Source organism: Nestor notabilis, unplaced genomic scaffold, assembly GCF_000696875.1.
Source record: "Nestor notabilis isolate BGI_N333 unplaced genomic scaffold, ASM69687v1 scaffold3635, whole genome shotgun sequence".
In the NCBI taxonomy this organism is placed as follows: domain Eukaryota; kingdom Metazoa; phylum Chordata; class Aves; order Psittaciformes; family Psittacidae; genus Nestor; species Nestor notabilis.
In genome coordinates, this window is record NW_009929635.1 from 73,062 (window position 1) to 98,795 (window position 25,734).

The 25,734-nt window shown below is 37.7% G+C and overlaps 1 protein-coding gene across 2 annotated transcripts in view; it reads left to right on the forward strand.

Annotated features, from left to right (window-relative positions):
• WWC3 (WWC family member 3) overlaps positions 1–25,694 on the forward strand; it is a 60,797-nt gene extending 35,103 nt beyond the window's left edge. The window contains exons 9-22 of one of the 2 annotated variants that reach the window (XM_010015060.1): positions 1,933–2,022; positions 3,149–3,723; positions 9,458–9,578; positions 10,340–10,414; positions 11,405–11,491; positions 13,716–13,908; positions 17,096–17,263; positions 17,919–18,070; positions 18,815–18,974; positions 20,427–20,591; positions 21,846–21,938; positions 22,970–23,197; positions 23,954–24,081; positions 25,483–25,694. In XM_010015060.1, the coding sequence (XP_010013362.1) occupies positions 1,933–2,022; positions 3,149–3,723; positions 9,458–9,578; positions 10,340–10,414; positions 11,405–11,491; positions 13,716–13,908; positions 17,096–17,263; positions 17,919–18,070; positions 18,815–18,974; positions 20,427–20,591; positions 21,846–21,938; positions 22,970–23,197; positions 23,954–24,081; positions 25,483–25,549 (2,302 nt within the window). In that variant the 3' untranslated portion in view covers positions 25,550–25,694. Of the gene's footprint in view, positions 1–1,932; positions 2,023–3,148; positions 3,724–9,457; positions 9,579–10,339; positions 10,415–11,404; positions 11,492–13,715; positions 13,909–17,095; positions 17,264–17,918; positions 18,071–18,814; positions 18,975–20,426; positions 20,592–21,845; positions 21,939–22,966; positions 23,198–23,953; positions 24,082–25,482 lie in introns of both variants that reach the window. The other variant, XM_010015059.1, reaches the window with a different exon arrangement.
• The last annotated feature ends 40 nt before the right edge of the window (positions 25,695–25,734 follow it).

Consider the following 25,734-nt stretch of genomic DNA (forward strand, 5'->3'; position numbering starts at 1 on the left):
TTATTTGTTTGTCTTATGTTCAGGAATAACCAAAAACATTCCTAGTTCTGCTTTTCTGTTTCCACTTTCTCCAAATCATGGAATAAAAAGAAGCTTCCTTTTTAAATAATTACTGGGTCTGTTCTCTTTCTGAGTTTTACAGGCACTGAGTTACTTGCAGATCAGAACTAATTTAAAATCTGTATGACAGAGGTTGGGGGTTCTTTGGTTTTGGTTTTTATTTTGTTTTGGTTTTGGGTTGTTCTTTTTTGTTTGCTTGTTGTGGTTTTTTGTGGGGTTGTTTTTTTCCTTAGTTGGAGGCATCTTTTGCTCTTAAGCACTAGTACCTACCTTACAGCACTGATGACTGTGGAGTGTAGGTTCCTAAGTTTGTTTTTTAGAGTAGATGGTGTGGATACCCATTCTTTCCTCTCTGAGATCTAAAGTCGGTTAAGTTTCTTGCATCCATTTGTCTTTTCTTTTGGTTCCTGCATGCAATGCCTTTATCATGTAAATTTACATAGTTGAGCTACAGCCTTCCTTACACCACTTGGTGAACCTGGCCTGGGGCCCACAGAAGCAGGAGAAAAGTTTCAGTGTTTCATGCTGTAGGGTGTGCAGCTTCTGCTGTGTGGTTGCAATGAAGGGAGCTCCCCGGAGGGTGGTGGGGTTGCTGGAGTGTAGCACTATAGCCCCTTGCCAGCATATGAATTGTTGAAGTTGGAGGCCAAAGAAGTTGAGAGATTTATGTTTTTACTGCTAACAGAGACGTATTTTTTTCACATCTTAACCATCCAAAGTTTATTGAAATGAATGCTGCTGTTTTTTATCCAGAAGGACTCCTTTTTTGTTGATGTATTTTTATTTTTAAATCCTGCCCAATAAGATGTTGAATTCTAACAGCTGTCTTTGCAGTTGGGGAAGGTCTGAAGCATTCAAATATGTTTGATCTGCTTTCTCCGAACTATCTATCAGAATCCCAATTTCCAGCTAACTTATGAAAGCAGGGCTGGAGGAGTAACTTTCCTGGACATACAAATGATGTACAACACTGAACAGGTTACCACCCTGATTTTATTTTGAAGTTCAGTGATCTGGCTTGGAAAAACAAAGCGCCATGAATACCTGTAATTCTGGATTCAAGAAATTAATAAATGTGATAGCAATAGATAAAATCTGTTCTTTGAAGTTTTAAGATTACCTTAAATTCTGTATTTTGAGAATCTTATAGGTGTCTGAGACTGAAAGCATTAAAGGTACATTCCATTTGTATTGTGGCAGTGGTACTGAGTAATTCAGTTGCTTGTTATTAGAATGGGCAAAAAATACGTTGCAGAGAGAGATTTTTGCCATAGCTTAGTATGCAAAATGCTGTATCACTAACTTAAACATAATTATATAAAAATGTACTTGAAACACCTAGAATTAGAGCTTAAAGGCGAGTTTTATGGCTAGTGCTTAACTGCCCTCCAAAAAAATTTTCCATTTTATCTTTGAAATTTGACACTAATTAGCTTGGTTATTAGGGCTATTTGGAATACTTCTCTCCTGCCAAGGCAATTAAAGGCATAGTAGTTCTCTGTATTTTACTGGCACAATCAGGTTGATGCAACGGAAAAAAATTATTGTAGAATGATGGGGTTTTTTTACCTAGGACTTTTTATGATTTTGCTAGTTGCTGTAATGTATTTTCAACATCATGACTCTTACACTGTGCCTCAATTACTTTTCTTGTCTGGGAATTCTGCTGGAGTCTTAGTTCTTGCATTCTTGCTGGAATTGCCATCGCTGCATATAGCTTCATAAATTAAAACTTTTCATTAAACAGTGAAACTTACTTTTATATTCCAAACTGCAATGCAGTGATATTTTTCTGTACTTGGAAAGCTCCTAGCACTTCTTGAGCTCTGCTATATTGAAGAAAAATAGTAATACGTATCTGTTGAATTACAGGATACTGTTACAGGAAAAGAGAAATTGTTTGCTTATGCAGCTAGAAGAAGCTACACGTTTAACCTCATATTTACACTCCCAGTTAAAAAGGTGAGTTATGTAAAACCAGCAGGTTTTGAAGTTTAACTGCAGCAGAGAAGAATATTAATAATCTGTAAAGTTTACCTTTTAATACTTCTATGTATGTATGCCAAGTAAATTAATTTTTTACTAAATTTATACAGTTTGGTCTATGGAATGTGATGACTTGGATGGAGTTTTGTAACTAGGAATAGGGATGGCTATTTGGTCTACATTATTATGTGGGAATTTTATGTTACCTAATTTTTCTGAAAAGATACATACTTAAATCCCGTCATAATATTGTCGCAATTTTCCTAATATGAAGATAACGTTCTTTGAAGTTTTGTGAGATTTTAATATTGTCCAAAGGAGGAGGGGTTTTTGATCCCTGGTGAGTTGACAAAATTTTGCCATTTAAATAGAAGAATGTGCTAAGACCCACACAGAAGCCCGGAATACTTTGCATATTCACGCTCACAGCTGCCTTTTTAGATGCAGCTCTTGGGGATTCCTCAGCTCAACACCATGCCAACGTCAAAAGCTCAGTTCCTGCTGTGTCTCACTTCATCTCTAGCTGTCACTTGTATTCCTCTCTCCATAACTGTCTGAGAGTGGTAAGAGGAACTGGAATAGGATTTATCGTAAAATCTTTCTTATTTTGCACTGGAAAAACCTGTGAGGGTGAGGCTTACACAGCAGTTTGTTAGGACTTCCCAAATCCCTTCACGCTTCTTCTCACTGATCTGTTTATGACCCATCATTAATATAAATTCAAGCTGGATCATGGTAATCTACCCTTCCTCTCTTTACATTGAGTCTACCAATCTAGATCCTGCTCTGGCCTCTCTTCTGCTAAATTATGGCTTCTTACATGCTGGAAGAGAGAGTTCGCGTGTCCTGTTGAACCATTCGTCTTCAGGCACTTGGTCCTAATGTGCTTGTCACTTGCAGTGGTCCAGTCGTAGCTGCGCTTGAGACCAGGGCAAGAGATGCGCGCTAGACTTTAAAATACCAAATCATCTTTCTGTGTCACTGTGCTGAATACATGTGAAATTGCTTGTGTAATCTGGATTGACATTTTTATGTCTGAGCTGGTGTATGTGATTATATTTGAAAGGGTCTTTTTTGTTTTCTCTTTCTTTGCCTGACGTAGTCTGTCAGCTAGCACCCTCACAATGTCCTCTGGCAGCAGCAGGGGATCCCTGGCCTCCAGTCGAGGGTCCCTGGCCTCCAGCAGAGGCTCCCTCAGCTCAGTCAGCTTCACGGACATCTATGGCCTTCCGCAGTATGACAAATCAGACAGCGTTACAGACTACGGGCAGCATTTACGCTTTGACATAATTCCCTTCGAGTCTCTCACAAAGGATGTGCCATACGCTGATCCCATTGGACACTCGAATTTCAATAAGCAGCGGAGGTCCCTGGATACCCCGCAGTCCTTGGCATCCCTGTCATCGCGGTCCTCCTTGTCATCATTGTCCCCTCCAAGCTCGCCTCTGGATACCCCATTTCTCTCAGCATCTCGAGACTCTCCCTTGGCTCAGATGTCAGAAGGTTTTGAGGAGATGGCGAGCATAGGAGCCCTGGAAATGCTCAGGGCTCAGACCACAGCATTGGGTGATGATGAAACACAAGGAACGAGCTCATCTCAGACATCCACTTACCCTGTGGACAATGAAGTGTTGCGAGAAATGGGACCACAGCTGACTGCTGTCCAAACTGGTGGAGGTGAGTTTCTGGACATACTATTTTGTCACATCATCATAGGAAATGTCACACAGACCTAAGCATATTAGCATAGTAGAGATTGTTTCTCAGTTTGGCTTACTTTACTACCATCCTCTAATCACTCAAAACCAACAACTTGTTGTTTACCTACAACTACCAACCCCCTTCTTCCCCCTGAAAAATCAAACACAAGACCAGGCATGAGGTGGTGCTGCTGACAGTGCTTGAAGGCTGGCTGACTCCATGCCGAATTTGTACACACCCCAGACCAGGTTCACATGTATAAGTTCTGCGATGGAGCGGAAAGTGATGGCATGGTGGTCCTGAGTGCATGGTGCACTGTGCTTCTGAATAGAGTTCTTTGTCAGCCAAGGACCATCCTTTATAGGGGTGAGAAACTCAACATCTGCTTGAGTAGTTGCCTTAATGAACCTGTGTGATCTCAGAGGAGCAATGTGTGTAGTTACCACAGCATACATACTGTCAAGTTTTCTTCTGCTTGGCTGTGAGGTTGATAAACTTGCTTTAGTTTGTATTGGTGTAACCTTCTGAGGCACTACAGTTGAGAAATGTAAATCTGAGGGATCAAAAGAGGAAACAGAGACCTTTTTAAGAAACAAATTTTAAAATGTGAGCATACAGGCACATGACATTTCTTTTCCTATTTTAACTGAGCAGATGAAGAATTGCTGTTAAAACGAAAAAGAGTATTCTTTCATGACAGTGTTTTTTTGTGTTAGCTTACTCGTATTTCTACTAAAACCATACTAGTAGAGAAGGGCTTTTACATGTATATTTTTAATATTGATTATAATTCCCATCCCACTTCTATATCCAGAATTCTGAGTTTGCAATTGCGTAGAATGTTGCATTCAGGACTTATGACATCAAGAGTAATGTGAAATATAACCAGCAAATGTATCGTATTATCCTGCCAAAATCTTAATTTGTGAAGTGATAATGAGAAGGAACAGTGACAGCTTTCAGCTTTGTATTTTTAAAAAGAAAACATCACCAATGTGCTAAAAAGCCTGTATTGCTCCAACAGCATTTGAGTCTATACTCACCTGCTTTCCTTAACGCAGCTGGCGTTGCCAGAAGATACTGCTGCGTAATTTACATTTACTAGATGTAAACATTTCTAGTGCCCATATTGCAGCTTTCAGACCAAAATAAACAGAATTCCAGAGACCAGCATGTAAGCTTGTGCTTAAATTAGTGCCATGGAAAGGCTTCCTGAGGCTTTCTTTAAACCTCAGATCAGACCACAGCATGTCTTCACCCATTGTGGTAAGTGAAAATATGTAGTAGCATTTATAGCTCATACGTGTTTCCTAGAAGTGAAGGCCTGGTCTGAGGACCTACGCAGCAAGAGGACGAGGGTCAAGTTGCTGCTTTGGTTTTTCCTTTTTTTCCCTTCTTTGTCACATTTCTACACTTTTCACATTTCTCTGAAAGCCTCTGGCAGCACATGCCTCTGCTACCTGCTGTCACTGCTGCGGTGTCCAGCTCCTAGTCCAGGTTTGACTTTTCTCTGTGTACAACAGAAAGCTTTGTGTTCCTTTTTTGAGGAAGAATGTATGGTTAGAAGTAGCCAGGCTGTCGGGCTTGGGGTTTGGTGGGGTTTTTTGTTTTGGTTTTGGGGGTTGTTTTTTGTTTTGTTTTTTTTTGATTGATTGTTTGTTTGTTTTTTTAATTGTGTGTGTGTATTTTTGTGTTTTGTTGGGTTTTTTGGGTTTTTTTGTCGTTGTTTTTTTTTTTTTTTTTTAATTTGAATTTGAAAACAATTTCTTAAGAAAAATTTGTTTAACCTTTCTGACTTTTGGCCTGAGTCATGACTACTTTGAGCTCCACACTCATTAACTGGTGGGTTTGCAATTGTGATGTAGTTGTGTGCAAGTAGCAGTTGGAAATTTCGAAATAATTCTGGGTTTGAACTCTTTTCTTGACGAATTTGATAGAGCATCAAGCTTGTATATCCCCGTTTGAGAACCCCCAGGTGTTGAGGGGTTCTGGTTTTCACTAAAGTACAATACAGTGTGCTTTGCTGCTGCCACCCAATGGCCTGCTAGCATAATGCGATGCTGGCAAACGGCCTCAGCTCTGGGACATCTTTTGCCTGTTCATTCACTAGAAGAAAAAAGAGGTAATAGTTGCAAATTCTGGGTGCCCAGAGGGTTAACACTGAATAAACTGCACATACTTTGCACTGAAGCAGCACTTGAGCAAGTTCAAGGAGTTCTTCAGGAATCGCAGTTTTGATGTTCTGTTGCTGATCTGCTGTTTTTATTGTTCTGCATCTATCTTGGACATACTGTGAAAGATATTAACATGTGTGAATGGAAAGAATATGCCTGAGCGATTAAATCCATCATATTTATAAAACTGGGAATGGGAGGAAATGTTATTAAAATACTGGGCTTAATATCTTCACTATCTCTTGCTTTCTGTCCTAAAATAATCTTTCAATCGCTAAGTTACCTTTAATGCCTAATAATCTCTTGTTTGCAAAATATTGTCATAAATCTAAAAGATGATTTATCATTGTGTGCTTCTCATTTTGTCTTGTTTCTCATGCGGCACAAGAGAAAAATTCACTGTAAGTGAACCTGAATTACTTATTGTGCTGTTTTTGCCTGTAATTCTAGTGTGTTTTTCTGTGTGAAGTGTTGGTTGTTTTGTGGGGTTTTTTTGAGTTGCATGTGAAGAAATAGGAGATTTTGCTACATTTGGTTTTGTTTGATATTGTGTATCTAAACAGCTCTATCTGTTTAATCATTATGCCATACTTAATTTTTTGCTATGACAACTAAACAATATATTCATGGTTGTAGTTAGATTTCTGGAAAAAGTGTTCTGCGACCTTCAGCTTAGTTATGTTATAATAATTGCCTGACAGCATCACGGTAGGTAAGGTCTGTCTCTCTGATTCAGTTTTTATGAGTGTTTGACTCTTTTAGAAGTGCATTCTGAGCTGGTGTGCAGTATTTGTAATCTTCTAAGCTTGTGAAACATGCTTCTCTATTATTTAGCTAATGAAATCTTGGACATCAGCATTTCCTTTGAAGTTCACTTTTTCAACTAATGATACCTGAGAACAGTCTTTTAATTGGGGCTGTCTGATACTTATCAAGATTTGGCACCCAGTAGTTCTGGAAATTCAGATATATTGATTTTGTTACTTATGACAGGTAATTGTCTATAGTAGAAACTTTATTTTTAAACAATTCTTCAGCTTCTGGCATTGGAAGGTCTGTAATCTGTGCTGTACCTTGTTCTATTTAAAATAAGATCTGGTATTTCTTTCTTCTTGACCAGTTTTTCCTGCTTACCTTTTTTTTTTTTATGTCAGAGACATGTTTTGGCGTTTGCATCTCTCCCAAATTCACTGGGATTGTCCAGATGTTATCAAATGCTTCCATGGCCTCCAGGCAGTGAGCAAATCATTGTCAAGTTACAACATTGTTGTAACATGTCAGTTTTTTATGAGATTTCATTGGTGCTTCAGACCAATTTTTACTTCCAGACAAATTGAGAACATGAACCTCCAAAGGAGAGAGCCCTGGAGGTCTTTCATCCCCTAAATCTATACAAAGTGTTCACAAAGAGGGATGAGTCAAAGGCCTATTTACAAAAACAAAGTCATCCTAGTGTAACTTGTTGAAATTAGTACAAAAATTATAAAAGCACCTTCATAGAAAACTTACTTCTGTGAAGTTCAGCCTCTTTCCAGTGATGTAAAGTTATTGAGAAACTTCCATATTAAGAGATGTCTCTAAGAGTGCTACTTTTTATTCTGCATAAATACCAGTGACAGAACTCAGAAGAGGGCTCACCAAAAACAGTTTCTTTGCTTTCTGTGAGCTAGCTTGAACTTGGCTCTCCTCTGTGGTGAGGATGACACAAGTAGCACTGCGTGATGTGTGGTGTACAGTAAGGATGGGATGCTGTAATTGGAGGGGTGGGGAGGGTGGTTCTTTCTCCAGGCACAGAAACAAATGCAGATTGGGCTGTTCCTGGTCACCAGATTAATTTCTTGCATAGCTGAAGCTGACTAAATCCTTCAATGAATTTGGAGGGAGGTCCATAGGGCTACTGATCTACAAATACAGAGAACTGATACACAGGAATTTCAGCTCCAAACAGTACCATGTGATTTTTGGGATTCTGAGCTCTTTGTGGCCTGATAACAGGAATGTACCTCAGAGTGGCATGGGACTGCTGGGCTCAGAGCATCCTGTCTGCCAATCCCATGACGGGTTAAATTTAACCTATCCAGACACTTCTGTTGACAGCAGCGGTGTGGTTGTGTTAATTTGAGGGATTTATGTCAGGCTTCAAGCCCCGATGTTCTGTCCTGGTGGTGCTTAGGTGGGAGGTGAGATGGGTCCAATGCGGGGGGGGTTGCTCACTGTCCATACATCAGCTAGGCTCCCCGGGTGGACCTCAGGCCATGGGCTGGCCTTCTGCTGAAGGAAACTTACTGGTTAGGTACCAGCATTTGATTTTTGGTGCCTTAAGCTAATGTATAACAGAGGTGCTTAACAAGTTTTTACTTTGAGTAAGACGTGTCTCATTCTTACGTGGGAGCAGTAAGCTATAAATGTCAGCTGGTGCTCGTCTCCTGCGTGATGCGCACTGTGCTGCTGTCACTCCAAATGCTGTCTGCTGAAACTGTGAATGCTTTTATGCTGTTTAGGTTTCTGAGCATGAATAGAAGCAAGTAAGATGCTTTCTCCACTTTCAAATTGGCATCTTTGCCACTGCTTTTCTGCTTTGAGGATAATCATTGAGCCTTAAGCAAAAGAAGGGAAGTTGGTAAAAACTCTTCACTGCACAGTGAAGAAGCTGCAATTCCACAAGTCTGTTTAATGGTTCTCTCTAGGATTTGAAGGAAAACAATCTCAAGTTAGGAGCTATCATTGAAGGGTCAAAACCCTGCCTATGCAATTCTCGAGCATTACCATTTGTACATGTACTTTAAAGGATTGGTAGGTGCTATACCTTCTTGCCTGTGCAAAACCCGATGTATAACATCATTTTTGTTGCTACACTTAAAACATGAAAATGATTGCTGAGTTAGCTATTAGTGTTGCTGGTGATTCAGGGAAGGGTGGAAGAGGGGGTTGAATATCGCTTCCTCCTCCCCTAGTAAATTTTCAAAGTCATTCACCAAGAATTTGAAAGAACAGTGGTCTGAGTGAGTTGGAAAGAGCTGGTTCTTTTTGATAATGCCTCTCAGACTGTAAATAAAAGCTGCTATTATGCGATGGTATAAACAGTATGCTTTGAGACTTTGTATTAGGAAACAAATGAGAACAAAACCTCACATTGTGTTATCTGATAACTTCTTAAAAGAATTAGTCTCTGTTTGTTTTCAGCCTATTGTACATTCAGTAGGTAAATGTTAAAAGTTTAGGATATCATGTGTACATATGTTGAGTTAATGTAAGTCTTCCTTCAGGAGGGATTATTCTACCAGAAAAGCATTTAGTAACAATGCAATTGGTTTATGCTTAGTCTTGTCAGAGAGGAATTAGCCACAAACTTCCTTCCTCATTCTCCCACATAACATCTCCGGTCAATTGTATTCTCGGTTTTTAACTTAAAATTGGATGAAAAAAACAATGAACTGCATTTGTGTCATTTTGCCACTAGTTTCCATACAATAAATGTTTCTTGTTTGATTTTTAAGAGGTTGCCTTGAGCTGATGTTGTCTTTTCTCCATGACAGCTGTAACTCTGCGAGGAGACAGTGGTAGAAGATCGGAGAGGAGAGCCAGGCGAGTTTCAGCATGTCTCTCAGATCATTCACTGGCTAGTGACAGTGGCGTGTTTGAAGCTTTAAGCAAAAGGTCAGGTGTATAAATGTGCAGTAAGCTGGAAATATTCCGGTTCTACCACATGGTCCAAAAGAATTTGTTGTGAATTTCTGAATAAGCTTTCAGAATTGCTTGTTCTTAGTGACTAAAAAATATTAGACTACATGTTTTAAATAAGCTTTTTACATGCAGTTCCACTGTCATCTTCACAAGTGCCAGATGCCTTTTGCTTTGTTGCCTCTAACATTTAACACCATATGCTTCTCCCTTGAAAGATAGTTTTCTCAGCTTATTAGTCATGAACCGGTAATTTTCTTTCAACCATTTATAACAGAATAAAACTATACAGTGTGACTTACAGTTCTTGGTAGTATGTGATAAAAGCATAACTGCAAGAAATAAGTACATGAACTGCTAAAAATCTGAAAATGTGCAGGTTGGCAAAATGATTGAAGGATGGATAAAGACATGTTACTTTATAAAATTGTTTCAACACAATAAACAACAATGGAGAAGAAAAAGTTTTGAGGATGCTAAAGAGAAATGGAACACAGGATAAATATTAAAGTAGCCTAAATATCTTGAAAGAGGTATTCTAAACCCTAATTTTTTAAAATCGTGAAATACTACTTATGTGTGTTTTTGTAAATAGATATTTCAATTCTTTCTATATTACCAGTCCCTCCTGTATTGCCAAACAATTGCCTATATCCACAAATCACAAAATAATTGTTTCATTACGTTTTAATGGCTTAGGTCAGTATGTAGTTTACAGTACTTTCCTGTTCCTGCAGGAATGAAGATCTGGAAGAGCCTGTTTATGGTGATGCTGCCAGTAATGAAGAACCACAAATCCATGTTGGATTTCTGTGAGTAGTTACTTCTCTATCTCCCTGAAAACTCAGATTTTTAACTTTTTAATGAACTAAACTGCAGTTGATAGTTTTAAGAAGTTTCTGAACTGACAGCCAAATTTAGTGGATGTATAGATTAGTCAGTCACACACCCCTTCAACGCTGGTGACTTAACCACAGTTCATTCAGTTTCCTTTCAATGCTGATAAAAGGGCCTTCATTACTTCTTTCAGTAGCATTTCTTTTCATTCTCTGGGCCATTAGTGTGAGCATGGATATAGGGATATGTCTCTCTGAGTAAGATCTCTTTATGCCAGGTAAAGGAGGATTACCTTACAAAAGTCACAGGTGAAGACACACAGATACAAATATGGTTCCCAAATACAGCTTTGAAATCCTGTGCTTAAGGTGTACTGTTGTTGGTAGTTAGGAGTAACATGGGGAAGGACAGACCATAGCAGTGCGAGGCAGGATGTTTTATCTTCGATATCTCTCCAGAATCTCTAACTGTTGGAAAATTAATTCCCAAGTTTGGCAGTTTTCACATCTCAACCAGGTTTGTTAGTTCCATTTCAAAATTCATGTAAATGAGTGTTTTATTTATTTTCATTAACCCATGAAAATAATGCAGACCGATTTGTCTAATGTAGCTGATACGCTGTTAAAGATTTTGTGTACACACAAGTATATACATACGGTGTAACTGTTTAAACCAAGGAATGTATTTTATAAAACCTGTTCACTACCAAGAGTTACAGTAAGGAATGTTATTCTTTTCAAATTGAATAATGTTTAAATCTCTTAGTTCTGATAAGCTTCTTAGTATAGCCAATAATAATCTTTTGTTATCAGAGTGTGATATGTGTAATTGCTTTTGATTTAAACTGATTTGTGTAAGAGATTTAACAGCAAAAGGGGCTTTTACATTCTTAAAATCTTTATCATCTCTAGCTCTTAAGGAAAATATTGATGCTTGGTGACTAACACAGGAAATTTATTTTCCAGGCATGACAGTGGAAGTGAATGTCTGTTAGTCCATGTGTTACAGCTGAAGAACTTTACTAGTCTAGTTGTTAAAGAAAACTGCAAAATGTAAGTTTAAATTTCACCTAAAGTCTGATCATTGCTTGTTTTGTGCCACAATTGTAAATACCATAGATTTGTTTGCTTTCATGCAAAATTAAGCCATTTCTGGAGAAGATGCTATGACATAGTTTACATGAGGAAAAGGTTAATTTTATGGACACAAAGCGTCCCTTTTATAGAACCTCTTTCGTAATGGTCAGGTAACAAGCATAGTCTCTAATGACCTCTGTTCTTATATGTTTATTGTGCACAGGACAGGTTACAGACATTTGTGGCCATTACATCTCTCCTTGAATTATCTGTGAAACACCCTCTGAAGATAATTCTAACACAAATACTAGCTGACAATCAGTACAAACAATTGATATTTTTTTTTTTTTAGCCAATAGCAGCTTGTGCTATTTTTTTTCCCTGATTCCATATCACATTACATAGAACATTGCTTAGTTTATTCTAATAAATGTTTCTTAAACAATGGCAATGTTGCCATAAAAACATTTTATCTAGTGTTGAATTTAAAGAAATTCAACACATGAAAATTGTTGATCTTTATCTCTGGGACAGGTTGTTTATAAACTGTGGAAAATGGAAATATGATAACATAGTTGTATTGTAAAATAAGTCATTCTGTGGGAGTTGTTAGATTGACATACATCTCACTGAATGAGATGATCTTTGAGAACGCTTCATCTTTCTAACCCTGCAAACCTCCAGTGGAAATTCTTCCTATAGGTCAGCACGTTAGTGTTGGTCTTTTGCTTTGTTTTACGTGTGAGAGTAAGGGCACATGATAGGGGAAAAAAGTGTTGAGCTATACTCAGCCATGTTGCCTTGTGATTAGGAAAAGAAACAAGCATCGTCTGAAGAAAGCAGAGTCATCAAAGGAAAAAAATAGCTCTAGAGGGTTTGTTGGAACTTGTCATCAAGCAATTGGGCATTTAAATGACTCTCAGAAAGGCAGTTCAGTTCCCAATCCTTCTTAGTTAACTACCTGGGCTGGAATCAAAAAAACTGTATGGCTGTAGAGTAGATCAGTTTGTTTGAGTAGTCAAAAAGTTTATTTTACAAAACAAGAAAAAGCTTTTAGCCAGTTTACTGAACTCCTCCATGCAACTGTATGTTCATTTTACCAGTTGCTGGGGGCAGCAGGGGGTAGATAACCTGCAGCAGAGAGGAGTTGGATCATTCCCTTTTTACAGCATGTGAAGCTTCTTTAGCTAACTTCAGCTCCACAGTCCAGTGCTGCAGCTCCATCATAGTGAGCTCTTCCAGTTGTCCTCTAACCATTTATTTGGATGTCGGTGTCAACCCCTCTCTGTTGCTGTAAGAGTTCATGCAGCCACGTAGACAATTTGAGTGAGCCTCTGAGATGGACTTGGTTTGGGGTTTTTTTAGTTTTGAGGTTTTGGGGGTTTTTTTGGTAACCCAGACAAGTTTTCTGATCTAGTTCACAACACTGTTGCAGGAAGCTGTTTGCTGGCACAAGGGAAGCTATGGCAAAAGCCAGGTTATTGCAGGTGCTGGACAAGCAATCAGGACAGGGAGAACATAGGAACACTTCTCTTAAGTAGCTCTGCTGCCTTCTGTCAGATTAAAATAGTTGTGGATTTTGTTTGGTTGGTTTGTTTTGTTGTTGTTTTTTTGGAGTCTCAGTGAGTTGGTACCAGGTATTTAAATTCGGGGTTTTTTTAGGATGGCAGATGGATGCAATGATTGCAGATTTCTTTTGCCATCCTTTTGTGCTGAGTTTCTTAAGGAGAGGGAGAGGAAGGTATGCTTAGTGGGTGGAAGGAAGAAATGGATCAGTGACACTTGCAGAGCAATTCAATAGCCTAAATGAAGGCATGTGTTTCCATTTGAAGTATCATAAGCATAGCACCTGGCCTCCAGCTGCTGCTGCTCAGGGGAAGGCTGTAGCTCTCCCATAGATCCTGTGTCGTGCTTGCTAGCCCAATGTAGATGTCTTGGATACCTCAAGGCATCTCAAGTGCCACTTGGTGCCTCTTCTTAAGCACCAAATAAAAAAAAAAAAGGAAAAGATAGCATTTCCAAATCAGCTTTGCAGATCTTCCGTGTTAAGAATACAAAGTAAATTCCTGTAGTGAGGAGATCCCAGAGCTGATTCTTAAAGTAGAAGTTGCATTGATGTTTTTGTTTAGCTTGATTTTGAGAAATGCAAAATAGCTTTCTTTGTCTGAATTGTTCTATTTGTCTGTTTTGCTTTTCCTAGTCATGTGAGAGTTTATTTGCCACCACTTGAGTCAGGCACACCAACCACTTACTGCTCTAGAGCTCTGGAATTCCAAACTCCGTTAATATTTAATGAAGTTTTCCAAATCCCCGTGCATTCAAGTGTTTTGAAATTAAAATCACTGCAGCTGTATATCTGTTCAGTTGACCATCAGCAGCAAGAAGAACTGTTGGTAAGTGGTCCTTTTTCTTAAAAACCATTTGGTATGGGAAATTAAAATTACTTGAAGAATAACTTTAAGATTAAAAAGAGAAAGTGAAGATTTTATTTTTTTCGTAAGGATTGCTGGTACACATACATGTTAATGTGTCTGTTCATATATGTAAGTACAGTTCTGTTAATAAAAAAGGTGGGATTTTTAGATAGTTGAAATATGTAAATAACAAGGTAACAAATATAAACCCCTTGTTGCTTTATGTCTGTAACAGTAGGCAACGAAGACTGCTGTTATATCAGTGATAACTTTGTGGCTGGATAATTGTGGTCCAAGCAGGTTTCTGTTAGACCAGCCTTGGACTTTAAACTGACGGAGATATCTAATGTAGATACATTGGCAATTGTTTAAATAGGTTACACGTATTAACTGTGTTAACTTTAGATGTGTTGTTAGCTTCATTTACCTATTGCAAATACAAATATGCTTAAATAAATCTGTCTTGCGGCTGATATCCTGGCTATTTTGAAGTGTATGGGCTGCCATTTCAGTGGGGGGGTTTGAATGGGTTAGTGAAATGCTTTGTTGTTTTGGTGTTTTTTAAGCCTGTCAAAGTAGTTAAGAGGTACAGGCATCTCACTGTCATGCTGGACTGTGGAGAATAGGTGTTTATTTGAGCAAATCTGGTCACGAATGCATGTTTGTTAGTTCACCTTTAAAACTAGGTAGTGTCTTGTATAAACAGTGGTCTTAACATTGACAGAAGTGGACTTAAGGTCTTGTCTGCAGTAAGAAGTTTTGTCATTTTTGCACTAAACATAATGATAGAGAAAGCATCTCAAGAACAAGCTTGGATATATTGGTGTAAAATGCTTTACACTGGTATATCCTCTTCCTCTGGGAAGCAAAATAGCTATTTCACTGTGAAGCATCCTTATATTGACACAAGTGCATGTAAGTTGAGGGTGTCGAGGTCTCAAATTGCAAAATCATTTGCTACCTCTCTCTGGAACTGCTGTAATGGCCTCTGTCTTTCAAAGTCTGTTCCACTGAGATTACATTTTTTTCCATCTATTTAATCATCCATACATCTCTGAAGTTCTTGATGACTGCTTTCTTTTCAATTAGATTGTGCCAGTTTAATGATTTCCTAAATGCAGAAGCCAGGTTGGACTTTATCCCAAGTTATAGAAATATTTGTACATAACAAGGAATGGAAAAAAAAATTAATTCTGGCAAATATTTCTAAACTTCACTTATGTAGAGATCTAGATCTACTCAACTTGTGGGATGGTCTTTCCATTCCCTCAAACTTTTATTCATATGTCCTGCCTTGCTGAAAGATCTTTCTGTTTTCCTACAGCTTTCTGAAACTGTGCTTCGTTAAGTTGGCTTATTTCTTCCCTGGTGGCCTCGTCAATGTTGAGATAAGGGAGTTGTTATTTTCTGTGATTAGCGTATATGGCTTATGTTAAAACATCAAAGAAACGTGATTGCCTTTCTTGCAATCACGTGGCATTGCTGTTTCACTCCCAGTTTCTGACGTTTGACAGCCCTGACCAACCAGTTTTTCCCCATATCTTAATTTATTTGAATTCTTCTTGAGTGTAACATATCTTTTTTCATTTCGTTTTTTATTTCAGAGCATCTGTCCCATTTTTTAACATAATTTTAAATTCTGGTCCTTTTCTTATAAATTTCACAATCCTTCTGTTTGACATCACCGAGAGATTCAAAAATGCTTTTAGTATTCCATCATCCAAGTTGTTAACAAATACATGAGAGCAGGCACGTGACAGACAGCTAGCAGACCCGCCTTGATGTCTCCATCCTTCCGAGCGAGCTTCAAATCTTGAGGTGGAGGTGAAATATTCATTCGTCTGCTCGGTACTGAGAATTATTAATAGGGTCTGGTGATGATTTTCTCCCCATTTGGTCATTTATTTTGTAGTCACAGCTTCTTTGTCATGTCTTAACTGCTTAATAAATGCAATCTGTAGGGCAGTGTCAGACATCCTAAGAGTCAATATGTGGTTTTTCCAGTATTGATGACAGGAAAACAGCTTTACGTTCTTCCTCTGAAACTAAACCCAACATGTCTTTTCCAGCTCTGATACAAAAGTATAACTTGGCACATGTTTCTTGATTATCCTGTGTCAGAGCGAGTAGATAATTAGAAGACGTCTTTGTTGTATATATAAAAGAAAAGGCATCTCTGTAACCTCCAGTATCTCAGCAACATGTTGTATCCTGATATGACATTATTTTGTTACTCTCAGAAATTGTTGTCTTTTATACACCTGTTTAAACAGAGCCCCAGGGAACATTAATCTTTGAAAAACAATACAAGGATTTTTATTATTATTATTTTCTAATTAACTGTTTCTTTACCTGCTTAAAGTTGAACACAGTTTTCTGCTTACATTTTCTACTGCCTTTACAATTAGAATTATTGCATCCAGCTATTTGTTTTGGTCCAGATAGTAAATGGATTTAAAAAAAAAAAAAGAAAAAACACGAATTTGCTCACAGTTATTTTTCATTTAGGTTATCACACAGAAATTTCTTACATGAGTGTTATGGGGTGGAGTAGGGCTACTTTAAAGTTGGGAATACTTTTAGTTGGAAGCCTCCGTTGAACCTGTTTTCACCTGAATGTAAGGATGTAAGGGAGATGTAAGGATGGCTTGAAAGGCAGAAGAATGTCTTATGGCCTGTTTGACTACTTTATGATATAAATAGGCAGAAAAACATGTTTTCTTTTTTCCCTTCTGGAAGATGACTCTGAGGACCAGAGAATGGAAGGGTATCTCAGAATATAGTTCTCTCAAAGGAAAACAGATTCAAATAATGCTGTTAAAGTAATATTAATTTAAGCAGATCAAGAAGTCGAATATGTAATTAAGGAAGTTATTTAATAAAATATTAACAATCATATCTATGTCAGTTATGGAAATGTTATTTTTCAACTTAAAAAAAATTGAATATCTGTTCTGATCCTTCCTGTCAGCAGGCAAGAGGAAAGAAATTCTGTATCTTAGATATCATAACACAACAGAAAAAATTGTCTCTTTTTAAGAGATGCTAGTAATATTTGATAAAGTGGAGATTTTACACTATAATTAAAATACTCTTTAAATAAGAAGGTGTCCATCTTGCAGTATATGTTTATCTTATTGTGGTCAATGATTCTTGTTGTTTACAGGGCATTGCTCAAATAAACCTGACTGATGCAGAGAGTTCTGGTGAGATGCAGCTTCACTGGTATACTGTTCAGATCTTCACTGGTTCAGACCCCCAGAGAACAAAGAACAAAAACCAGTGTGAAGAAAGTATTCCCCGGTCTTCTGGAAATGTAACTACAGTTAAAACAGTATGGATCTGAAAAAAGTGATTTGTTTACTTTGACCTGCTTGGTGGGTGGTTGTGATCTGATCTCAGGTGCAGTTTGTTTTTGAGGTACACAGAAGGTGATACCTTAATTTAGCTTTTGTGGCAAGAGCTGGATTTTAATAATTAAAAGCTAGACCATGTCTGGACAGGTGACTGAAATTGTATTCCATGTATGTTTGTATGCACACTTCCCAGTCCAACTGACTAAAATGTATTAAAAATTTCTGCCAGTGCACTTCAAGAGGTTGTCAAGAAAGGCTGTACAGTTTCCATCCTTGGAGATTTTTCAGCCCTTGGCTGCGCCCTGGGCAACCTGATGTAGCTATGAAGCTGTCCCTGCTTTGGGCAGGACATCAGACTAGGTGACCTCCAGAGGTGTCTTCTGACCTAGCTTGCTGGATGATGCAGAGAGAGATAGTCTGCCTGGTTTCTCTGAGAAGTTGCATTCATGGAACACTACATACTTTTTGATCATTAATATTCAGGACAGATTTTGTTTACCTTTTTTTTTTTTTTCCTTTTTTTTTTAAGAAACATACAATAGCTATGGTTTTATGTTGGTTTCTCTCAATGATTTACATTAAATGCATTCCTTTGTTCAAACAGTTTTATTTGAGGTCTGTTTTACTTCTCAGGATGCAGTGACAGCCCTGTTAGCGAGGACCACTGCCCAGCTGGAAGCAGTTGAGAGAGAGTTGGCAGAAGAGAGAGTGAAACTGGAATACACAGAGGAGGAAATCCTGGAGATGGAAAGAAAGGAAGATCAGGCAGAAGCCATATCAGAAAGGTAAAAATAGTTTAAATACTTCATCAAACATCTGAATTGTATTTAGGCTCTGGGTATAGTCTGAAATACAGCAGGAGAAACCGCAGGTCCGTTTTCTGAGATCCGCTCTTGGTTAGTATTAAGAGTGTAAAATTCTGTTATTACATGATCATGTGCAAACAGGAGAAAACCATCTTCGAGCATCTGGCTGAGTTTAGAGGACTTGGAATTTGGGGAGTGAGAAAACATTACATCAGACAAACTTTGCTAGGGAGGCAACTGTAGTGGGTTTGTAGCAGCACTGTACTAAAAAGTAAATAAAATTTTGTGTGAACATGGGAAAATGTCAAATAGATGCATTGCAGTGCTTATGGAGTGAACATGCAGCCCAGCTCTTTGCTGTTTCAGGGTTTATTACAATGCTGTTTCATCATTTAATACTGCTGCTAGTTACATGAGTTGTGTTGTTCTTTTTGTTATTGTTTTCTTCGTATTTTTATAAAGATCAGAACATATGCCCTAAGAAAATTAGGGAACGTGATTTTTGGTGTTTTGGGGATTTTTTTGGCATGAAATGTGTTTGCTTGTCTGCATCTACAGAAGTGCAAGTGGGATATGTTCTCCCTTTGAAAATTCTGTATTTTCATTGGAGAAATAATACTCTAAAATGATAAACTGTCCTGGGTAATGAAATATATAAACATGATGCATAACTGCATGGTTTTTTTTAATACCTACAAAACTCTTGTGATGTTCTGACTTTAGGAGTTGGCAAGCAGAATCTGTTGACAGTGGATGCAGTAATTGCACCCAGACTAGTCCTCCTTATCCAGAGCCATTTTGCGGGGATTCATTAGCTGGACACATGTTTGCAGCTCAAGCAGGCCAGTACAGTTCTGGAAAAATGCAGCCTCCACCACTAAAGGTAATGAGAGAAGACACTGCTACGCTGCCTGGTGCACATGGAGTGTGTTACTGCTGCTCCTTGAGTTTGAGTCTGAATTGATCAGGAGAGAAAAGAACGAGAAATGACATTACCAACATTGTATGAGCACCGCCTCATCACAGTGGTGTGCCTTTAAAGTTGTTAAAAATACCCTCTTTAGGGCTGGGGTTTTTTTATTCGGTTTCTAATTATTTCTGGCAGAATTAGTTTTTTATATCAAAAGCAAGCTAGTTTTACTGTGGCCTTTATCTAATCTGTAAATACACACTTGTATTGATGTCTCTGTTGACATGAAATGATCATGATCGAATTCCAGTGCTCTTATTTGAAGAAATTGTGAAGAAAGAAGCTTACTGTTTTATGACTTGGATTGTTATTTCAGTATTACAGTAAATACAGCTGAAATTTTCAGAACAATTGTGCTGAAAGTGATGTATTTAAAAATCTTTGTATTCAAGATATGAAACATTGAAAATAATCCTGAACAAGCTGAAATCAGCATATTTCCATTGAAGTAGAGGCACATAAGCAGTTTGTATTGCCTTTAGGGAAGATTGCACCTCATGTCGAGGAATGAGTTATCTTAAAGTTTGGAAGCTTTGCTTGAGTAGCGTATGTTATCTGTATTTCTGAATATTTTGGTGTTCTTTTCTCTTTGTTTCAACGGTCTTTCAGTTCCCTTTTGTTGAGTTTCTTTTCCTTCCACTACCTAAAGGGGCCTACAAGAAAGGGCACGTAGTGATATAGTACAAGGGAGAATGTCTTTAAACTGAAAGGGGGTAGGTTTAGATTGGATGCTAGGTAGAAATTCTTCACTGTGAGGGTGGTGAAGCACTGGCACAGGTTGCTTAGAGGAGCTGTGGTTGTCCTGTCCCTGGAAGTGTTCGAGGCCAGGTTGGACAGGGCTTTGAGCAACCTGCTCTAGTGGAAGGTGTCCCTGCCTGTGGCACGGGGGGTTGGAACTGGATGATCTTTTAAGTCCCTTCCAACCCAAAGTGTTCTGTGATTCTGTGGTTTGACTTCTTCCAGTTTTAAGGTGGTTATTTCCTTCAGTGTCACCTTACTTACTGAAAGGTGGCTCAGTTTTCTTCTGTTGAGGCTGGAGATCTGGTGGTGGCTTGATTAAAGCCCAGTTGCTAATTCTGAATGCAGTCTTATACTCTGTAGCTATTATTCATGTTACAATTGCATCTCATAATTGTTACTGTTCCAGGAAAGGTTTCTGAAAAGTATTCTTACACTTTTGAATAACCTAGTTTTAAAACTTTTTATAAAAATGAGGTGATTCATCGTCGGTTCTCAGTGCTCATTAAAACTTGAACCTAGCAGGGCAAATTGTTTACTTTTGATATTGTTGAAATGCCCGATTGTTTTTGGTGAGAGAGAGAAAATAAGGAAAAAATAAAAATCTTTCCTTCATTGAAATTTTAGGTGGATAAGGAAACTAACACTGAAGATCTATTTCCTGAAGAAGTTGCTATTCTTCCAAAAGAGAGAACTAGCCGCAGGCCACGGGGTTCTGCTTTTGTTCGCAGCAGCACTATTGTTCGTTCCCAGACCTTCTCGCCTGGAGCACGAAGTCAATATGTTTGCAGGGTGAGTAACACTTAAGGGAAGGGAAGGGCCTCGACACAAGTATTTTACACATTTTTGATGGTGTCTTATCTTACACTTATAAGAAACATATGCTACTTTTTAATACTAATGAAGAATCTTTCATCTCATTTAAATATTGCAGTGGGGAAGAGGTCCCCTGGTTCTTTTTAAGAGATGAAACCCAAATTCATTTAAACTTATAAGAATCTGAGGCAAATCAAGTACTAAGCTCTTTTCCCTGACAACCTTAGATGTTAGACTAGAGCGATTGATTTTACAGAGGTACAGTGCTGTCTAATATATAAACAATTGGCTTAGAAGCCATGTTTCAGGTTCCTAAAATTTGGGGAAAGGGGACTGAATGCATAATCTTAGGGTTATTGCATAAATATTGTTATGACTCTAGTTGTTGACATGAATGTCAGTTATAGGGTGCCTGTTACAGTGGGACCTCAGATTCTCAGGTGCACTGGTACAAGTAATTGAGGACCAGCAAAGAGTTTTTAACCTTATGTTAGTTGATTGCTATGTTCAGTGGCAAAAGGCTTATAAGCAGTATTGCAGATAAATACAAATTTGCAATATTGGTGGAATACATACAGCTTTAATTGTACTCCTTCATAAGCTTTTCAGAGCTTGAGTTTGAAGATGCAGTAATGATCTTTAACTTTTATTCATTTTCCTAAACCAAGGATCTTCTGGCTTCTGCTGTCCTATTTGCATTGCATACAGTGCACCCTTCAAATTCTTCAGTTTGATTTCTGGATTCCATAATCTGATATAGGGAATCTGAGTAAAACACCCTCACATACCACAATAAAGGTAGTGCAAGAAGGGAAAGACTGTTAAACACCCTCAATTAATCTGAATTTACTTAAAATCTGAGATGGGGGAAGGGAAGAGTGAAGACTATGTTGTTTGTACCCATGACAGTAAATGCTTTAGGAAATGCCATTAACTCCCCCCTCCCTGGTTTTTTTTTTTTAGGTCACATTGTCCTGAATATTTAATAGAATGATGAAACTTAGCTGTAAAACATTAATGGTTTTTAAGCTTTCTTAAATTATTGTAACTATACAGCATGAGCACTATTATATATAATTTTTTAATAAATAAAGCCGCAAAAAAATCAGTTGCTTAAAACAAGACAGTTTCAGTGAATTTAAAAAATGTATCTCAAAAGCAAAAGCAAAAAAATCCAGATTTCTTGATGGTCTGTAAGCAACCTGTGTTTTCAATATCTTTTCTAATCAGCTGTATCGCAGTGACAGTGACAGTTCAACTTTACCAAGGAAGTCCCCTTTTGTCCGGAATACATTGGAGAGGCGTACTCTACGGTATAAGCAGGTATACTTTGTTTTTTACTTTTCACAAAGTTGCTAGAGCAGTGGTACCTTTATACCTGAACTTTAGATGTCTGCAGGTACATTCTGAAGTTTTTCAGGAATGTGTAACGGTTCCGTTAAGTAACAGGCGGAGGGGTACCTTTTTGGGTTTGGTTTGGGTTTTTTAAGCTAAAACATAGAGAAATGAAAAATAGTTGTGAACAATTATCGAGGAGGGGAAAAAGAGGTGTGGCAGATAAAAAATTACTTTAATGGGATTGAATTTATATTGATTTAGATGTAAAGTTTGTTACCTTAAAATCTAGTTCTCTGATGCAGCGTGCAGGCTGAGACAACTGTGTGTGAATGTGATGCAAAACACCCAGCTCCCCTTTCACGCAGCCTAGCAAGCTATAGTATTTGAGGCCCAAGTATTCAGGAATGAATAGGTTAAGCTCTCCTCTTGCCTCCATGCCACCCTACATGCTGCAGAACAAGAGACCAGAGAAGGGCAGGTAAGGCATTAATGCCATGTATATAGACCGCATACAGGTTAGCCTGGTCAGCAGAAGTTAATTTCTTGCTGGTGTAGGCAAGTAGACAGCCATGCCTCCAGTTTTGATTCAGAATGTACCTTAAAATCAGTATTGAATAAAGCCCTTTAAAAGGGGAATCTTGCTCAGTACAGTATTTTCTGATGTCATGACTCCATTTGAGCTTTTCATATTGTATCCCTTTTAGTGTTATCATAACATGAAAAGTTAGTTTATAATCTTAAATCAGTTAAATAGTTATAAGCCAAAAGGAGACTGTAAACGGAGGTAGTAGGAAGCATTAGTTGAAAAAGTTCATGTATGTTACAGAAAACCCCTACAGCTAGTTAGCTGAATTTCACTGCGGGATATAAATAATCTCTTCAAAACTTTGTGTCAAGAAAGTCTTCGTATGTGAAGTACACAGAAAATGTATGCTCTATATAGCTAAAGATGGATCAGTACACCATGTTGAGAGTAATTTATTGTGCATTTTATTTGGATCCTAATAACTCAGCAGTCCTGCAGATCATCTTTGGCTGAGCTTATGGCAAGAACATCCTTAGACCTGGAGCTGGATCTCCAGGCATCCAGAACTAGACAGAGACAGCTGAACGAGGAGATATGTGTTTTAAGAGAGTTGAGACAGCGTCTGGAAGATGCCCAGCTCAGAGGGCAGACAGATCTACCCCACTGGGTCCTTCGGGATGAGCGATTCCGAAACTTGTTGAAGGAAGCAGAAAGGCAGGTATGGTAACAATAGATGAGCACTCAACGTATTCAGAAACTTCAAAATTGCTTAATGGTGACAAGAGGTCTAAAGAGCCGTTTTTACAGAACTTCAAACAATGAATGTCGCTTGTATATGCTTGAAGTTAGCACAATGCTAGTAACAATTGCATCAATTATTACCAAACTCTGTATTTATTTGAGGGTGATTACTGGAGAATGACACTATTTGCCAATGGCACTTCTTGTTTCGGTTTGGGGTTTTCTGCTTTGGTTTGGGATTTTTAGTTTCAGGTATTTATCAGAACTTTAATAATTTCCTTCTGATCTTTGAAAGAAATTAGATATGATGATTAGATATTTCATTTTTTATGAGTGTTCCATAAGTATGTGTATGTTCCTTAAGTATGTGATATTTTTTCCTGTTCTTGGAGAAAGACGTTATAGGCAGAAAGTGACAAAAACTGCACAACAAATAAAATCTGTCATAGGATTATCAGAGATGAAGAGTGAGCCTAAATTTATTTTGAGGTCTTGTTTGACAGATTTATGTGCAGTAAATTTCAGAAGTTTAATACATATATGTCTGAAGAGCATTAGGAAATGAAACAACACTGCCAGCCTTCTGAATTTATCTATCAGTTATTTCAGACAATGTATTTGTGTGGGTTTACTATGGTGAGTGGGCAAAAAAATCCATTATTTTAACCTGGATGTTAATTTTTTTGTTTATTTATTCACATGATCATTTTAAGCACTATATTCTTATTTTCAGACCAGACAGACCAAATTTGAACATCACCAAGAGCAAGCAGCTGAAAAGATGCTAAAGAAAGCATCAAAGGAAATATACCAGTTGCGTGGGCAAAATCAGAAGGAGCCTATTCAGGTGCAGACTTTTAGGTAAGTGGTAATGTGTACTGAAATAGCAAAGCAACGGTTTGTTAGAAGAGGTTAAAGCTCTGAAGCATTAAGCTTAAATTCTGAGTGTCTTCTATATAGCCAGTAATATTTAGCTCTATTGATTTGGACACATGAGTTTCCTTTGGATTATTTGTAGTGTGAAGAGCCAAAGCTAAGGTAAAATTGCAGTGTTATGATTCTAAAACACATGAAATTAAAAAAAATGCAATAAAGTCCTTCAAGTGCAACCGTAGCTTAGGTGATTCTTTCATCTTAGCCTAGTCACTATTAAAGTTCACATGATTTGTCAGTTCTTCAGTGCAAGTGTGTGGGCATAGTTTGTTTAATGTGATGCATATAAATATATATATATACACACACACATGTATTTTACTAGTAACACTCTCTCCCTCAAAATGAGTAATATTCCAGCTTTCTCTCAAGAAGCCTATTCTTTGGACTTTTTTCCTATTGTGTGTTCACATGGTATGTGTTTTCTCCTAGCTTTATGTTTCCTTTTTCTTTTTTCATGACAGCTTAGTTTGTGTAGAAGTGGCATTAATGAACAATGTCCATTTCACAGGACGGCTTTATTACTTAAGCATTAATATTTCTATAATTTTTATTGGGAGAGTAAGAGTAAGAAAGTGTTAGTGCAGCAAAGATGTGGAAGACAGTTCAGCTTCTATGTTATATTATACTAGTTCATCCACTGTTTAGATTTTTAGGGTTGGCTGTTTTTTTTTCAGGGAATGAAAAAAGTGAAATGAAAATGCTGTCTGTTCTTTAATGTAAAGTAAAGAGAAATAGAAATTTTAGGGTTTCTTTTAAATCTCTATGCTTCTGGTATATTTGACGCTTTGTCTACTGAGATATAAAAAGCTATGTGGAATTGAATAACATGAAATGTAGATAATAAAGCAAGAACTGTATTTCTTGTTTAAATTCTTGCCCTTTTTATTCACACGTCCATTTCTTAGGACTCTTACTTTACAGCATGTACTGTTTGCTCAATAAAGAAGCAAAAAGATGACTGAATGCTATCCTTCCCCCCCACCCCGCCCTTTTTGTAGGCATTATTGCAAAATGTACAAGGATGAACTTTGCATTGCAGAAGGGGCTTATTCAGGGCTTGTCCTGTGAAACCTTTTTACAGTCAGACTGATGTTTGATGAGTTGTATAAAGCTTCCACCTAAATTTCAAAAGTAGTAATTGTGTTCAACAGAACATTGCCAGAAGCATAGTGAGGTTCAGTAGTTCCTGTATGTTTCTTGTACTCAAATAACCCATCACTTCATTATGTAACTAACCATTAACTAAAGAAACCATGTTCTTGGGGAGGGGAGGAAAATGTAGGCATATATTCTACTTACTTCCTTTTTATCTCATCTTGATCACAGAGAGAAGATAGCTTTTTTTACAAGACCAAGGATTAACATACCTCCTCTGCCAGCTGATGATGTATGACATGTTGCATTGTAAACATGAAGTATTTATCGCTTTTATTTTAATGAAGTTACTAGATTAGCCAAGTTTCTTAAAAAAAAAATTAAAAAAATTGTGCAAAAGCTAATATACACGTTTTGTAAAAAATAAAAAAAGTAAAAAAAGTAAAAGTAAACAAAACCATATATATAAATATATATACATAT